The 17,454-nt window shown below is 44.8% G+C and overlaps 1 protein-coding gene across 1 annotated transcript in view; it reads right to left on the minus strand.

Annotated features, from left to right (window-relative positions):
• The window catches only part of LOC119289522, a 3,615-nt gene extending 1,893 nt beyond the window's left edge, over positions 1–1,722 (minus strand). The window contains exons 1-2 of the mRNA XM_037568826.1: positions 1,269–1,722; positions 13–87 (exon numbers count right to left, since the gene is read on the minus strand). Of these exons, the coding sequence (XP_037424723.1) occupies positions 13–87; positions 1,269–1,695 (502 nt within the window). The 5' untranslated portion in view covers positions 1,696–1,722. The remainder of the gene's footprint in view (positions 1–12; positions 88–1,268) is intronic.
• Between the last annotated feature and the right edge of the window lie 15,732 nt (positions 1,723–17,454).

Raw genomic sequence — 17,454 nt, forward strand, 5'->3', positions numbered from 1 at the left:
GGGGGGGCTTGCCTGGTTGCTCTGCAGACAAAACCGGACCCTCGAATGTGAAGTAGGCAATCACTGGTTCAACCGCGGTCTCGAGGCCTACCATAAAGAAATAACGGAGGGGAAACACAATAAACAACAGAGCAATCAAAGCATCACAAAGCATAACAGGGCAATACGCGATGCTAGGGATGACCTAACGCAGTACTAGGTGCTACCAGCGAAGGGGGGAAACATCCGAGAAAGTATTCCCGGTGTTTCGTGTTTTCGAACAGATGGACCGAAGGGGGACGGTTGCAGGTTTGCTATGCTAGGGACGTGTGACGGATGAACGGGATGCGTATCCGGATTCTTCTCGTTTTTTTGATCATTTTTCATATATAAAACTTTTTCATCCGAACTACGGTTATTTTTGTATGAATTTCCAAAATTTTAACAATATTCTAGAATTTTGTGTTTAATTTAAATCCGAATTGACCAAGTCAATATGTCTAGTCAAAAGGAGAGGTGGTGGCCCATATGACACTGATTTAATAATTTCTAAAATATTTATCTAATCTATTTAGATGGGACCCACTTGTCATTTGCTAAAAGGGCTAGTTAGCACTAAACTAATCCTAAGCTAAACATAGCCTAATTAACAAGGGCCGGCCATTAGTGGACAGAGTCCAGCCGGCCACACACGCACACCACACGCACGCACGCTGTACACACAACACACATACATACACAACACACGCACACACAGTGCTAGGGGTTAATTCTGTTCTCTGTTTAGAAAAGATAGCATTTTGTGATTTTCATAAAATTAATCCATGCATCAAATTGATTTGGTCCAATGAAAACATTTGAGCTTTGACAAGTGTAATACCTACAAATATTATTCTTACTCCTGTTAACAGTTGTTTAGCCGCAGTTTAGGGGCTGCCCAGAGGGTTACTCAGTGTAATATTCATAAAGCTAGCCATACTTGACTAACTAGCAGCAGTATAAGCAGAGCGGCAGGCATTGGCGTGGCGCAGGCTCGACTGGGAAGGCGAGGCATGCACGGGTGAGCGCGGGGCGCGGCCGACGCGGCTAGCGGAAGCCGGGTAGCGAGCGTCAGCAGAGCAGCGGTAGCATGCGGCAACGGCGACGTGCAGCACGACACGGCGGCGTGCGACAGCGGCGCATGCAGTGCGCGGAGCAGAGCAGGTGCCGCAGCGGCGGTCGGAGGCGGTTGCGGACTCAGCGGCGACAAATTGAAGCAGGCAAAGGAGGGATCCGGGAGAGGAGCTCACAGCGAGCTCGGGGGCGCGGTCGAGGAGGCCGGGGGTGGACTGGAGCTGCCGGAATCGACGACGACGGCCGGAGATGTACGCGACGGGGACGGCGACGATGGCGGGCGTACAGGGCCTCCCCGGTCCAACCCAATAACGTAGATGAAGGAGGAGTTGGTGGTGAAGCCCCTGGACGTCCCAGCTCAACGCGGGGATGACGACGGCCGCGAGGACGACAAAGCCGTGGCAACGGCTGCGACTGCGATCGCTGCGGAGATGAGGACGAGTGAGGGAGAGGAGAAATGGATCTGGGGGCAGCTAGGGAGGGGATTAGGATTTGGGGAAGGGGCGCCAGGGTCTTGTAGACTATGGGGAAGGTCGTGGATGGCCGGCACCTGGCCGGGGTGCCATGGATGGCCTCCACGATCCCCTCTGCCTCCTGTAGCATGAGGAAGGGGAAAACAGGGGGGGCCAAGTGGCCTAGTACGTTAGGTCCTTCATTCTTTTCTTTCCGTAGTTTTCTTTTCTGTTTTTCATATTTACTGTTTTCTATTTTTATTAAAGGCAAAGGATTTTTGGTTCAAAAGGGTACTTGGCACATAAATACTATGTAATGCTATGAGCTAGCGCAACATGTTCAAAGTTATTTTGAAGCGTGAAAATATTTATTTAAATTGAAAATGATCAACTAAAAGTTGTTGGTTCAATTTTAATTAGTTTAAGGGCATTTTGATTACTCATAAAATGTTGGTTTCTTTCAGGAAAATTGTTAGTGAATTTTTGCAACCCAGTGTACATTTTTGTTTTACCGTTTGAAGAAATAAATATTTGACTTTCTTTTCAATTTGAATTTGAATTCAGTTTGGATCAAAGTGATGTTTAGAAATTTAATTGCGATGTCATGGTTATAGTTAGTTGGGCCAAGTGGCCTAGTACGTTAGGTCCTTCATTCTTTTCTTTCCGTAGTTTTCTTTTCTGTTTTTCATATTTACTGTTTTCTATTTTTATTAAAGGCAAAGGATTTTTGGTTCAACAGGGTACTTGGCACATAAATACTATGTAATGCTATGAGCTATCACAACATGTTCAAAGTTATTTTGAAGCGTGCAAATATTTATTTAAATTGAAAATGATCAATTAAAAGTTGTTGGTTCAATTTTAATTAGTTTAAGGGCATTTTGATTACTCATAAAATGTTGGTTTCTTTCAGGAAAATTGTTAGTGAATTTTTGCAACCCAGTGTACATTTTTGTTTTACCGTCTGAAGAAATAAATATTTGACTTTCTTTTCAATTTGAATTTGAATTTAGTTTGGATCAAAGTGATGTTTAGAAATTTAATTGCGATGTCATGGCACCACTAGTGTGTGGTTACTCTAGCTTAACTACCGGGGTGTTACAAATCTCCTCCACTACAAGAAATCTCGTCCCGAGATTTAAGAGGGGGGAAAGGGGAAAGTTCTACTTATGAAATTCTAACGATTCTTCTCGTTCTTGGTTGCTCTTCTCGAAGGAGTTGATCTCCCGCGTTGATGTCTTCAATTCTCTACTTCAGGTCATCATGATGAAGTCATCATCCTTTCTTCGGGAACTCCATCGCACTTACAAAAGAATAAAGGGTGGTTATTCAGGGAGAATGGACCTCTGCAAGGTTGACTATCTGGTCATTAACATCGATGAAGGTGGCGGAAAGTAACTCTCGAATGGAAACTTAAGACAATATCTAGAGCAAAGTAAGTAGGTACCATTAGAAGTTTCGAGCGAGTAGGCAATCGTTCAATGCCTGAAACCAAGTGTGAAAGGGGTCTAGAGCAACGAGAATAAGTATTTCATCTGATACCAGAATAGATCACTAGGAAGGTGGCTCGCGAATTACCTACGAAACCAAGAGCAAGGGATAACTTTGTCAACAAGGTGTACAAGAGAGTCAGGTTTCGATCCTGTGGAACTGTGGGTTATGGGCCCACCATGTGGGTTAAAAGTAGGAAGGGCAGCGACGTATTGCACGATCATGTAAGCAAGGCGTGTCAGAGGATAGCCTATCGGTTATGTCGGCAACAACATCGGTACCAAGGGCGAGGGACAAAGAGAACCATTTTCCTGCTCGTTGAACGAGGCGGACCAATAGGCAAAGTTCTCGTCCATCGGCGGCAACTGGAATGTCATCAACAATAGTAACAGGGTCTGGCTGGCAAAATTGTACACTGAGGTGTTTACATAAGCAGGGATATATTACTGCTTATATAATATAGATCACAAGAAGGTCTAAACAAATCAATGGAAAGGAAAAGTGATTATCAAGTTTAACAGAACAATGAAAAGGAAAATGTGTTTAAACACATATTTCAAGGTTATATCCTCCCAAGGACAAGTACAACATGATATCCTTGATAGGATATAATGTAGAAAACTCTTTAGGTAAGGGGAGAGAAATTTCATGACATTACCCATACAGTGGTGTTTGGATAATTGAGCAGGAAACATTTAGCATTGGGCTTCAAATGTTGTTGTTGAAAATCAGAGTACCACAGACATGCTTCGAGATAGCATTGACATGGTCATCAGGTGAAGATCATACTTTGGAAACACAAAGGATCCATCAGGAATAACTTGTAGAATAAGTCTTACAATTCCCTCATGGAAGAAGGGATAACCTTGCTGAAAAGGAATCTATAACAACAAGTCCTCCGGCCAGGTGTGATAGGCATGACCTCACCTTACCGATATATAAGGACCAATGTAATAACTCTTGGAAATATGTTCCAACCATCATATCTGACCGAGATTCAGACCTGATTGGTGCCAGGATGCCTCAGGCTCAGGATGCCTGAGAAGAAAAGGTGCAACACAATTGACGAGACGACATTGTAAGATTCTCGGGAAATGTACTATGGAAGCGAGTTCCAAAACAAGAGTTCATCATTAAAACCAAGGGGAGGATGAAGAGGTGGCTGATGAACTCAGCGACAATTCATTGAGATTTTCAAAAGATGGATTTCCACACTTATGTGAACAAGGAGATAACATTTGTCGGGTCAAATTATATAAGGATGTATGCTCGAGGAAAACATACAGAATTAAGCATTGGTTGAAAAGTGCACCCAAAATATGTTCTTAGGTAGCAAGATCAATGTTAGAAAGGTGATTCAACAACCAATAGTCTAAGAATGAAATATCGACCATTAACTTGAAAGCAATAGGGTGCTAGAGACATGAACAAGTTTGTGTTGAATGGAAGGCAATAAAGTGGTCGATGATAACACAATTCATCGAGGAGCAAGGATGGTACTTGTCATCATGAATTCGATTGATATTCTGGAAGGAGTCAAAATGTTGATGATGATCACGACAATTTTGTCGAGAGGCTCCACAAAGATGTAATCGATCGGCGATGACATCAAGTCAAAGGAATGAGGAAGCGAAAGGTTAATGGATCCAAGGGTACGACACAAACTCCAAACCAAGCTTGCTGTCCAAAGCGTTATGATATGATGACGAAGATCGACGTAAGCTTAGCCCAAGCTTGCTGTCCAAAGCGAAATGATATGATGACGAAGATCGACGTAAGCTTAGCTCATCGTCGAAAGTTGTGCTCTGGGATTAAGAACCAGGTAGCGCCAATAAAATCAGCACAATAATGATATAGCCGATTAGGCTAGGAATGACTTGAAGGATTATTAAACTCGTAGGCAGTGAAAATTATTTAGGAGTTCTTGAATCGAAGTGCGGAATCGATTCACTTATCGGTGTTCTTGAGTGACTAATAGCTCAGAACCCGGGGGGAATCCGAAATCGATGAGAAGCAATACTAGATGAAGACTCATAGGAAGCAACACAGTTCTTTGATATTCTCGAGATACTAGAGGGTATACTCGAAGCTAGAGCATAATAGAGGTTGGATAGATGTATTGACCTGCAGAAGGCAAGTACTTCAACTTGTCCAGGAAATGGGATCAAGGAAGAATAATATGGTCGGAACCATAGCTGCAGGGGATCCAATTTAAGGACATCGAAAGAATTACCCAAATGATTTAACTATTTTGCAAGAAGCTCCCATGATAAGTTCCACATCGGGTCCATGGGCATGAACACAAGTTCAAGGTCGACTCCCACTTCTTCAATGTATAACCTTCCATTTTACTTCTCGCTTTTGATGAAGCTGTAGTGTAGAAATTTTATCTAGCAAAATACCAGAAGAGTATGACTTGTGAAAACTTTCGAGTTCACACATAATAAGGAAGGCATAGGTTCAACCCGTCAGGGTATCGTGGAAACATATACCACAAGCTTCAATCATAAATACCACCAGCTCATAAATGTTGGTTTCTTTAAGCGTGCAAATATTTATTTAAATTAAAAAGGATCAATTAAAAGTTGTTGGTCCAATTTTAATTAGTTTAAGGGCATTTTGATTACTCATAAAATGTTGGTTTCTTGCAGGAAAATTGTTAGTGAATTTTTGCAACCCAGTGTACATTTTTGTTTTACCGTTTGAAGAAATAAATATTTGACTTTCTTTTCAATTTGAATTTGAATTCGGTTTGGATCAAAGTGATGTTTAGAAATTTAATTGTGATGTCATGGCACCACTAGTGTGTGGTTACTCTAGCTTAACTACCGGGGTGTTACACATACACACTCTCACCCTTCCACCTTTGCTAGCCTATCTAATACCGCGCACCTTTTGTCGGTATCATACACCTACGATATACCTTCCTAAAAACAGCCACCATACCTACCTATTATGTCATTTCCATAGCCATTCCGAGATATATTTCCATGCAACTTTCCACCGTTATGTTTATCATGACACACTCCGTCATTGTCATATTGCATATCCCGGTACACCGCCGGATGCATTCATATAGAGTCATATTTTGTTCTAAGTATTGAGTTGTAAGAAAAATAAAAGTGTGATGATCATCATTATTAGAGCATTGTCCCAGTGAGAAAAGAATGATGGAGACTATGATTCCCCCATAAGTCGGGATGAGACTCCGGACGAAAAATAAAATAAAAAAAGAGGCCAAAGAAGCCCAAATAAAAAGAGGCCATAAAAAAAGAGAAAAGGCCCAAAAAAAATGATGAGGGAGAAGGGACAATGTTACTATCCTTTTACCACACTTGTGCTTCAAAGTAGCACCATGATCTTCATAGTAGAGAGTCTCTCATGTTATCACTTTCATATACTAGTGGGAATTTTTATATTATAGAACTTGGCTTGTATATTCCAATGATGAGCTTCCTCAAATTGCCCTAGGTCTTCATGATCAAGCAAGTTGGATGCACACCCACTTAGTTTCTTTTTGAGCTTTCATATACTTATAGCTCTAGTGCATCCGTTGCATGGCAATCCCTACTCACTCACATTGATATCTATTGATGGGCATCTCCATAGCCCATTGATACGCCTAGTTGATGTGAGACTATCTTCTCCATTTTGTCTTCTCCACAACCACCATTCTATTCCACCTATAGTGCTATATCCATGGCTCACGCTCATGTATTGCGTGAAGATTGAAAAAGTTTTGAAAAAGTTAGAGTGTGAAACAATTGCTTGGCTTGCCACCGGGGCTGTGCATGATTTAAATATTTTGTGTGGTGAAGATAGAGCATAGCCAGACTATATGATTTTGTAGGGATAACTTTCTTTGGCCATGTTATTTTGAGAAGACATAATTGCTTTGTTAGTATGCTTGAAGTATTATTATTTTTATGTCAATATAAACTTTTGTCTTGAATTTTTCTAATCTGAATATTCATACCACAATTAAGAAGATTTGCATTGAAATTATGCCAAGTAGCACTCTGCATCAAAAATTCTCTTTTTATGATTTACCTACCCGAGGACGAGCAGTAATTAAGCTTGGGGATGTCTGATATGTCTCCAACGTATCTATAATTTTTGATTGCTCCATGCTATATTATCTACTGTTTTGGACTATATTGGGCTTTATTTTCCACTTTATATTATTTTCTGGACTAACCTATTAACTGGAGGCCCAGCCCATAATTGATGTTTTTTGCCTATTTCAGTGTTTCGAAGAAACGGAATATCAAACAGAGTCCAAACTGAATAAAACCTTCAGGAACGTGATTTTCTCACCGAACATGATCCAGGAGACTTGGACCCTGCTCCAAGGAACAAAATAGGCGGTCATGAGGGTGGGGGGCGCGCCCCCTGCCTCGTGGGCCCCTCGGTGCTCCTCCGGCGTACTTCTTCCTCCTATATATACCTACGTACCCCCAAACGATCAGAACACATAATAGGTGACTATAGACTTGCAAGATAGGATCAAGAACACTCATATATTGATGAAAACATAATAGGTTCAGATCTTAAATCATGGCACTCGGGCCCTAGTGACAAGCATTAAGCATAGCAAAGTCATAGCAACATCAATCTCAGAACATAATGGACACTAGGGATCAAACCCTAACAAAACTAACTCGATTACATAATAGATCCCATCCAACCCATCACCGTCCAGCAAGCCTACGATGGAATTACTCACGTACGGCGGTGAGCATCATGAAATTGGTGATGGAGGATGGTTGATGATGACGATGTCGATGGATTCCCCTCTCCGGAGCCCCGAACGGACTCTAGATCAGCCCTCCCGAGAGGTTTTAGGGCTTGGCGGCGACTCCGTATCGTAAAATGTGATGATTTCTTCTCTCTGATTTTTTTCTCCCCAAGATTCGATCGTCGGTATCTCAATACCTAGTTCAATCTCGTTATCGGCAAGTCTCTTTACTCGTTCCGTAATGCAACATCCCGTAACTAACTCATTAGTCACATTGCTTGCAAGGCTTATAGTGATGTGCATTACCGAGAGGGCCCAGAGATACCTCTCCGATACACATAGTGACAAATCCTAATCTTGATCTATGCCAACTCAACAAACACCACCGGAGACACCTATAGAGCACCTTTATAGTCACCCAGTTACATTGTGACGTTTGATAGCACACTAAGTGTTCCTCCAGTATTTGGGAGTTGCATAATCTCATAGTCATAAGAACATGTATAAGTTATGGAGAAAGAAATAGCAGTAAACTAAACGATCAAAGTGCTAAGCTAACGGATGGGTCAAGTCAATCACATCATTCTCTAATGATGTGATCTCGTTCATCAAATGACAACTCCTGTCCATGGCTAGGAAACTTAACCATCTTTGATTAACGAGCTAGTCAAGTAGAGGCATACTAGTGACACTCTGTTTGTCTATGTATTCACACATGTACTAAGTTTCTGCTTAATACAATTCTAGCATGAATAATAAACATTTATCATGATATAAGGAAATATAAATAACAACTTTATTATTGCCTCTAGGGCACATTTCCTTCATTCTCCCACTTGCACTAGAGTAAATAATCTAGTTCACATCGCCATGTGATCATCACCAATAGTTCACATCTTTATGTGATTAGTTCACATCTCCATGTGACTAATACCCAAAGGGTTTACTAGAGTCAATAATCTAGTTCACATCGCTATGTGATTAACACCCAAAGAGTGATCATGTTTTGCTTGTGAGAGAAGTTTAGTCTACGGATCTGCAACACTCAGATCCGTATGTATTTTGCAAATTTCTATGTCTACAATACTCTGCACGGAGCTACTCTAGCTAATTGCTCCCACTTTCAATATGTATCTAGATCGAGACTCAGAGTCATCTAGATCGGTGTTAAAAGCTTGCATCGACGTAACTCTTTACGACGAACTCTTTTATCACCTCCAGAATCGAGAAATATTTCCTTAGTCCTCTAAGGATAATTTTGACCACTGTCCAGTGATCTACTGCTAGATCACTATTGTACTCCCTTGCCAAAATCATGCTAAGGTATACAATAGGACTGGTACATAGCATAGCATACTTTATAGAACCTATGACTGAGGCATAGGGAATGACTTTTCATTCTCTTTCTATTTTCTGCCGTGGTCGGGTTTTGAGTCTTTACTCAATTTCACGCCTTGCAACACAGACAAGAACTCCTTCTTTGACTGTTCCATTTTGAACTACTTCAAAATCTTGTCAAGGTATGTACTCATTGAAAAATATCTTATCAAGCGTCTTGATCTTTCTCTATAGATCTTGATGCTCAATGTGTAAGCATCTTCACCGAGGTCTTTCTCTGAAAAAACTCCTTTCAAACACTCATTTATGCTTTCTAGAAAATTCTACATCATTTCCGATCAACAATATGTCATTCACATATACTTACCAGAAAGGCTGTAGTGCTCCCACTCACTTTCTTGTAAATACAGGCTTCACCGCAAGTCTGTATAAAACTATATGCTTGATCAACTTATCAAAGTGTATATTCCAACTCTGAGATGCTTGCACCAGTCCATAGATGGATCGCTGCAGCTTGCACACTTTTGTTAGCATCTTTAGGGTTGACAAAACCTTCTGGTTGCATCATATACAACTCTTCTTTAATAAATCCATTAAGGAATGTAGTTTTGATATCCATTTGCCAGATTTCATAAAATGCTCGTAGTCAACACCTTTGAACTTGTCGAAAACCTTTTGCGACAATTTGAGCTTTGTAGATAGTAACACTACTATCAGCGTCCGTCTTCCTCTTGAAGATCCATTTATTCTGAATGGCTCATCGATCATCGGGCAAGTCAATCAAAGTCCATAGTTTGTTCTCATACATGGATCCCATCTCAGATTTCCTAGCCTTAAGCCATTTCACCGAATCTGGGCTCATCATTGCTTCCTCATAGTTCGTAGGTTCGTCATGGTCAAGTAACATGACCTCCAAAACAAGATTACCGTACCACTCTGGTGCGTATCTTACTCTGGTTGACCTATGATGTTCGGTAGTAACTTGGTCTGAAGTTTCATGATCATCATCATTAACTTCCTCACTGATTGGTGTAGGCATCACTGGAACTGATTTCAGAGATGAGCTACTTTCCAATTAGAGAGAACGTACAATTACCTTATCAGGTTCTACTTTCCTCCCACTCTATTCTTTCAAGAGAAACTCCTTCTCTAGAAAGGATCCACTTTTAGCAACAAAGATCTTGCCTTTGGATCTCTAATAGAAGGTGTACCCAACAGTTTCCTTTGGGTATTCTATGAAGACACATTTCTTTGATTTGGGTTCGAGCTTATCAGCTTGAAACTTTTTCACATAAGCATCGCAACCCCAAACTTTAAGAAATGAGAGCTTAGGTTTCTAGCCAAACCACAGTTCATATGGTGTCGTCTCAACGGATTTAGATGGTGCCCTATTTAATGTGAATGCAGATGTCTCTGATGCATAACCCCAAAATGATAGTGGTAATTCGGAAAGGGACATCATAGATGGAACCATATCTAATAAAGTATGGTTATGACATTTGGACACACCATTACATTATGGTGTTCCAGGTGGCGTGAGTTGCGAAACTATTCCACATTAAAATGAAGACCAAACTCGTAACTCAAATATTTGTTTCCGCGATCAGATCGTAGAAACTTTATTTTCTTGTTACGATGATTTTCCATTTCCCTCTGAAATTCTTTGAACTTTTCAAATGTTTTAGACATATGTTTCATCAAGTAGATATACCCATATCTGCTCAAATCATCTGTGAAGGTCAGAAAATAACGATACCTGCAGCGAGCCTCAACACTTATTGGACCGCACACATCAGTATGTATTATTTCCAACAGTCTGTTGCTCGCTCCATTGTTCCGAAGAACGGAGTCTTAGTCATCTTGCCCATGAGGCATGGGTCGCAAGCATCAAGTGATTCATAATCAAGTGATTCCACAAATCCATCAGGATGGAGTTTCTTCATGCGCTTTACACCAATATGACCTAAACGGCAGTGCCACCTATAAGTTGCACTATCATTATTAACATTGCATCTTTTGGCTTCAATATTATGAATATGTGCATCACTATGATCGAGATTCAGTAAACCATTTATATTGAGTGTATGACCATAGAAGGTTTTATTCATGTAAATAGAACAACAATTATTCTTTGACTTACATGAATAATCGTATTGCAATAAACATGACCCAATCATATTTATGCTCAACACAAACACCAAATAACATTTATTTTAGGTTCAACACTAATCCCGAAGGTAAAGGGAGTGTGCAATGGTGATCTTATTAACCTTGGAATCACTTCCAACTCACATAATCACCTTGCCCTTAACTAGTCCCTGTTTATTTCGCAACTCCCATTTAGAGTTACTACTCTTAGCAACTGAACCAGTATCAAATACCGAGGGGTTGCTATAAACACTAGTAAAGTACACATCAATAACATGTATATCAAATATACCTTTGTTCACTTTGTCATCCTTCTTATCCACCAAGTATCTAGGGAAGTTCCACTTCTAGTGACCATTTCCTTTGCAGTGGAAGCACTCAGTTTCAGACTTGGGTCTAGCTTTGGGCTTCTTCATGGGAGTGGCAACTTGCTTGCCATTCTTCTTGAAGTTCCCTTTCTTTCCCTTGCCCTTTTACTTGAAACTAGTGGTCTTGTCAACTATCAACACTTGATGCTTTTCTTGATTTCTACCTTCTCTGATTTCAGCATCGCGAAGAGCTCCGGAATCATTTTCGTCATCCCTTACATGTTATAGTTCATCACGAAGTTCTAGTAATTTGGTGACAGTGACTAGAGAACTCTGGCAATCACTATCTTATCTGTAAGATTAACTCCCACTTGATTCAAGCGATCGTAGTACTCAGACATTCCGAGCACATGCTCACTGGTTGAGCTATTCTCCTATATCTTGTAGGCAAAATACTTGTCAGAGGTCTCCTACCTCTCGACTCGGGCATTATTCTGAAATACAAATTTCAGCTCTTGGAACATCTTATATGCTCTGTGGCGTTTAAAATGTTTTTGAAGTCCCGATTCTAAGCCGTAAAGCATGGTGCACTAAACTATCAAGTAGTCATCATACCAAGCTTTGCCAAACGTTCATAACGTCGGCATCTGCTCCTGCAATAGGTCTGTCACCTAGCGGTGAATCAAGGACATAATTCTTTTGTGTAGCAATAAGGATAATCCTTAGATCATGGACCTAGTCTGCATCATTGCTATTATCATCTTTCAATATAGTTTTTCTCTAGGATAATATCAAAAATAAACGGGGAGCTACATCACGAGCTATTTATCTACAACATAGATATGCTAAATACTATCAGGTACTAAGTTCATGATAAATAAAGTTCAATTAATCAAATTACTTAAGAACTCCCACTTAGATAGACATCCCTCTAATCATCTAAGTGATCACGTGATCCATATCAATTAAACCATGTCCAATCATCACGTGAGATGGAGTAGTTTTCAATGGTGAACATCACAATATTGATCATATCTACTATATGATTCACGCTCGACCTTTCGATCTCAGTGTTCCGAGGCCATATCTGCATATGTTAGGCTCGTCAAGTTTAACCTGAGTATTCCACGTGTGGAAAACTAGCTTGCACCCATTGTATGTGAACGTAGAGCTTATCACACCCGATCATCACATGGTGTCTCGGCACTACGAACTGTAGCAACGGTGCATACTCAGGGAGAACACTTATACCTTGAAGTTTAGTGAGAGATCATCTTATAATGCTACCGCTGAACTAAGAAAAATAAGATGCATAAAGGATAAACATCACATGCAATCAATATAAGTGATATGATATGGCCATCATCATCTTGGGCCTTTGATCTCCATCTCCGAAGCACCGTCATGATCACCATCGTCACCGGCTTGACACCTTGATCTCCATCGAAGCATCATTGTCGTCTCACCAACTATTTCTTCTACGACTATCGCTACTACTTAGTGATAAAGTAAAGCAATTACATGGTGATTTCATTTCATACTATAAAGCGACAACCATATGGCTCCTGCCACTTGCCGATAACTTTGTTACAAAACATGATCATCTCATACAATAAAATTAATCATCGTGTCTTGACCATATCACATCACAACATGCCCTGCAAAAACAAGTTAGACGTCTTGTACTTTGTTGTTGCAAGTTTTACGTGGCTGCTACGGGCTGAGCAAGAACCGTTCTTACCTACGCATCAAAAACCACAACATGGTATAGTGATTGCCTTTTGATCTTCAGAAAGAACCTTGTTTATTGAATCCGATTCAACTAAAGTTGGAGAAATTGACACCCACTAGCCACCTATGTGCGAAGCACGTTGGTAGAACCAGTCTCGCGTAAGCGTACGCGTAATGTCGTTCTGAGCCGCTTCATCCAACAATATCGCTGAATCAAGAATCAACTGGTGACGGCAAGCAATATGTATATACCCACGCCCACAACTCCTTTGTGTTCTACTCATGCATATAACATCTACACATAGACCTGGCTCGGATGCCACTGTTGGGAACACAGTAATTTCAAAAAAAATCCTACGCACACGCAAGATCCATCTAGGTGATGCATAGCAACGAGATGGGAGAGTGTTGTCTAAGTACCCTCGTAGACCAAAAGTGGAAGCGTTATGACAACACGGTTGATGTAGTCGTACGTCTTCACGATCGGACCGATCCTAGCACCGAAGGTACGGCACCTCCGCGATTTGCACACGTTCAGCTCGGTGATGTCCCATGAACTCTAGATCCAGCCGAGGTCGAGGGAGAGTTTCATTAGCACGACGACGTGATGACTGTGATGATGAAGTTACCGACGCAGGGCTTCGCCTAAGCACTACAATGATATGACCGAGGTGGAAATCTGTGGAGGGGGGCACCGCACACGGCTAAACAATCAACTTGTGTGTCTATGGAGTGCCCCCTCCCCTGTATATAAAGGAGTGAAGGAGGGGGAGGGCCGGCCCTCTATGGCGCACCCAAGGGGGGAGTCCTACTCTCGGTGGGAGTAGGATTCCCCCTTTCCCTTTTTGGAGTAGGAGAGAAGGAAGGGGGAGAGAGAGGGAAGGAAGGGGGGCGCTCCCTCCACCTTGGCCTTTCCCACCTCTTGTCGGTGTACTAGAGTAGGGGTACCTTAGTATCCCGAACTTGTGCACGGGCAGTCGCAGCATCCCGAGGCAAGGCTTGCCGGGTGACCGCCAAGGTCCTCCGTGGTTCCTTTGGAGCCATTCAAGGACAAAGTATCCAAGCCAAGGAGACAAGACCCTGGCAAGAGGAGCTTGCCGGGAAGGCCAACCAAGGCAAGGCGCTTAAGGAGACAAGACCCCAGCAAGAGGAGCTTGCCGGGAAGGCCAACCAAGGCATCTCAAGGAACTTGCCACGATGCGCCACGCGTCCCGGCAAGGCCCGTTGAGCGACAAGCTCCCGGACGCGACAAGACAACGGCCGCGGCAAGCCACCACTCTGTGCCTGCGCTCCAGCACATCCACCAACGTGTCGCTCTGGGACCCTTCCAGGCGTACGTGGCAGGAGGCTGTGCAGCCAGCGGTGCGCGGTGGCAAGCGGTGGCGTCCCTGACGGTCCCTTTTCCACTATTTAGATGACGCAGACGGGCATTTAATGCCCTTGTCCCCTGCCGTCAGGGTTAGGTATGATACACTTTAGCAGGTAGTTGTACCAACCGCAGCACCTTTCCATTTTTACCCTTGTCTACGTTGCCACCTGTCGGTGACCCCTTGAGCATATAAAAGGAGGCCCCTGCGCAACGTAGAGGGAGGGGGAATAGAACATGTTGGTGTACTAGAGTAGGGGTACCTTAGTATCCCGAACTTGTGCATGGGCAGTCGCAGCATCCCGCGGCAAGGCTTGCCGGGTGACCGCCAAGGTCCTCCGTGGTTCCTTTGGAGCCATTCAAGGACAAAGTATCCAAGCCAAGGAGACAAGACCCCGGCAAGAGGAGCTTGCCGGGAAGGCCAACCAAGGCAAGGCGCTTAAGGAGACAAGACCCCGGCAGGAGGAGCTTGCCGGGAAGGCCAACCAAGGCATCTCAAGGAACTTGCCGCGACGCGCCACGCGTCCCGGCAAGGCCCGGTGAGCGACAAGCTCCCGGACGCGACAAGACAACGACCGCGGCAAGGCGCTTGCCGCGGCAAGCCACCACTCTGTGCCTACGCTCCAGCACATCCACCAATGTGTCGCTCTGGGACCCTTCCAGGCGTACGTGGCGGGAGGCTGTGCAGCCAGCGGTGCGCGGTGGCAAGCGTCACTGACAAGATTGCCATCGTGGCGAGCGGTAGCGTCCCTGACGGTCCCTTTTCCACTATTTAGACGACGCAGACGGGCATTTAATGCCCTTGTCCCCTGCCGTCAGGGTTAGGTATGATACACTGTAGCAGGTAGTTGTACCAACCGCAACACCTTTCCATTTTTACCCTTGTCTACGTTGCCACCTGTCGGTGACCCCTTGAGCATATAAAAGGAGGCCCATGCGCAACGTAGAGGGAGGGGGAAGAGAACACTCACGCTCGGTCTCGTTAGCTGCTGGGGTGTACTGTAGCACTCCGCGCTCCCGAGCAAGAACTCAATACAAACCGCAAAGCAGGAGTAGGGTTTTACGCATCCATGCGGCCCGAACCTGGGTAAACTGCTCGTGTGCTTCGCCTCGATCCGCTCTTCGTGCGACCCTCGCCCCCGCCGAACCGAAAGGGACCCGGTCCGCCGGTCCCATAGGTGCTCATGGATCAGTCCCCCGACATCTCTGGCGCGCCAGGTAGGGGCGTCGAGGTTGTGTGAACCAGATCCGTCGTTCACACGAGCTAGATCTTCATCATCTTCATCGACATGCTGCCGAAGAAGAAGGCTTCGGAGGCGGCTGCTCCGTCCGCGCCGAACCCACCACCGCCAGAGCAAACGGCTGATGGGGCAGACGCCGGAGCTCACGGTGCTGCCAGGTCCAAGGACAAGGCTGCGCTGCCCATCAGCGGTGTAGCCGGCTCCCACAACGACCGGGCGCACTCCAAGACCTCGCATCCGTACATGCACCGCGCCCATCTCAGGAGGCGCGGGACCGGCAGCGTCATGGTGCTCACAGTACCATGCGTTTGCTGGACCAAGATCGAGCTGGTGGATCTCGGAGCGCTGAAGACCAGCATGCACGCCAACATGCTGGCACAAGCGAGGCGCGGTCGCCTGGACGGGATACTGCTCCTTCTAACATAGTTAGAAGTCCGAGCATATCCCGCTCCTCGCACCGTTCGCCGCCGCCACCCGCCACTCCAGCAGAAGCTTTGGCGCGAGCTCAACTGCTCCTGGACTACCCTCCAACGGCAGACAAGATCGACGACTGGAGGGCCACCATTCAGAGTCTCATCGGCTTCGCCAACGGTGACACTCAACGGCAGGCGAGCACGTCGCAGCCGCGACAAGTAAGCCAAGCACGAGCCGGTGGCGACAAGACCGGTGGGGGTGCAACCACTATGCACTCTTCGCCCCGAAGGCCAAGATCGCCGACTCGCCGGATCCACCTCGACAGCGACTCCACCGCGTCATCAGATCCACGAGCTCGTCGCGATCAGCGCCAAGTTCTTCACGAACGACAGCAAGAAGACGCTCGTACTCGCATCGAGCGCCGAAGAGAAGCACGACGTCAATCGGACCAGCGCGCTGGGCCCTCTGTCGACATGCATGCGCCAGGGGAACCAGGCGACTTGCCGTACGCAGTAGGTTGCCCTGCGTTTACTCGTGAGCTGCGGCAAGTCCAGTGGCCCAGCATGAAGAATTTCAAGCCAGACGTACCAGAGAAGTACGACGGCAAGTCGCATCCGTCGGAGTTCCTCAGCATCTACACCATCGCGGTGCAGGCTGCCGGGGGGCGGGACGACAATATCCTTGCCAACTACTTTCCGCTGGTGCTCAAGCCCAATGTCAGGTCCTGGCTCATGCACTTGCCGGACGACTCCATATCCTCCTGGGCAGACCTATGCCATCAGTTTGTCGGCGCCTTTACAGGCGGCCACAAACCCCATGGCCAAGAGAGTGACCTTCATCTGCTCGCCCAGAAGGAAGGAGAGCCCCTGCGCAAGTACACTCAGAGATTCAGCCGTGTACAGCACAACATCCCAGATGTCCACCCTGCCGCGGTCATCAGCGTGTTCCATCAGAACGTGCGTAACCGCAGGATGCGGGAGGAGATGGCGATGTGCAAGATCAGAGATGTCAGTGAGCTGTATGCCCTGGCCGACAAGTGTGCACGTGCTGAGGAAGGGAGGAAACTCCCCGGAGAGAATACAGGAGCAGGAGGATCTGACAGCGAGGATGCTGCCCCGGCAAAATAAAACCGGCG

This window comes from Triticum dicoccoides, chromosome 4A (genome assembly GCF_002162155.2).
Source record: "Triticum dicoccoides isolate Atlit2015 ecotype Zavitan chromosome 4A, WEW_v2.0, whole genome shotgun sequence".
In the NCBI taxonomy this organism is placed as follows: Eukaryota; Viridiplantae; Streptophyta; class Magnoliopsida; order Poales; family Poaceae; genus Triticum; species Triticum dicoccoides.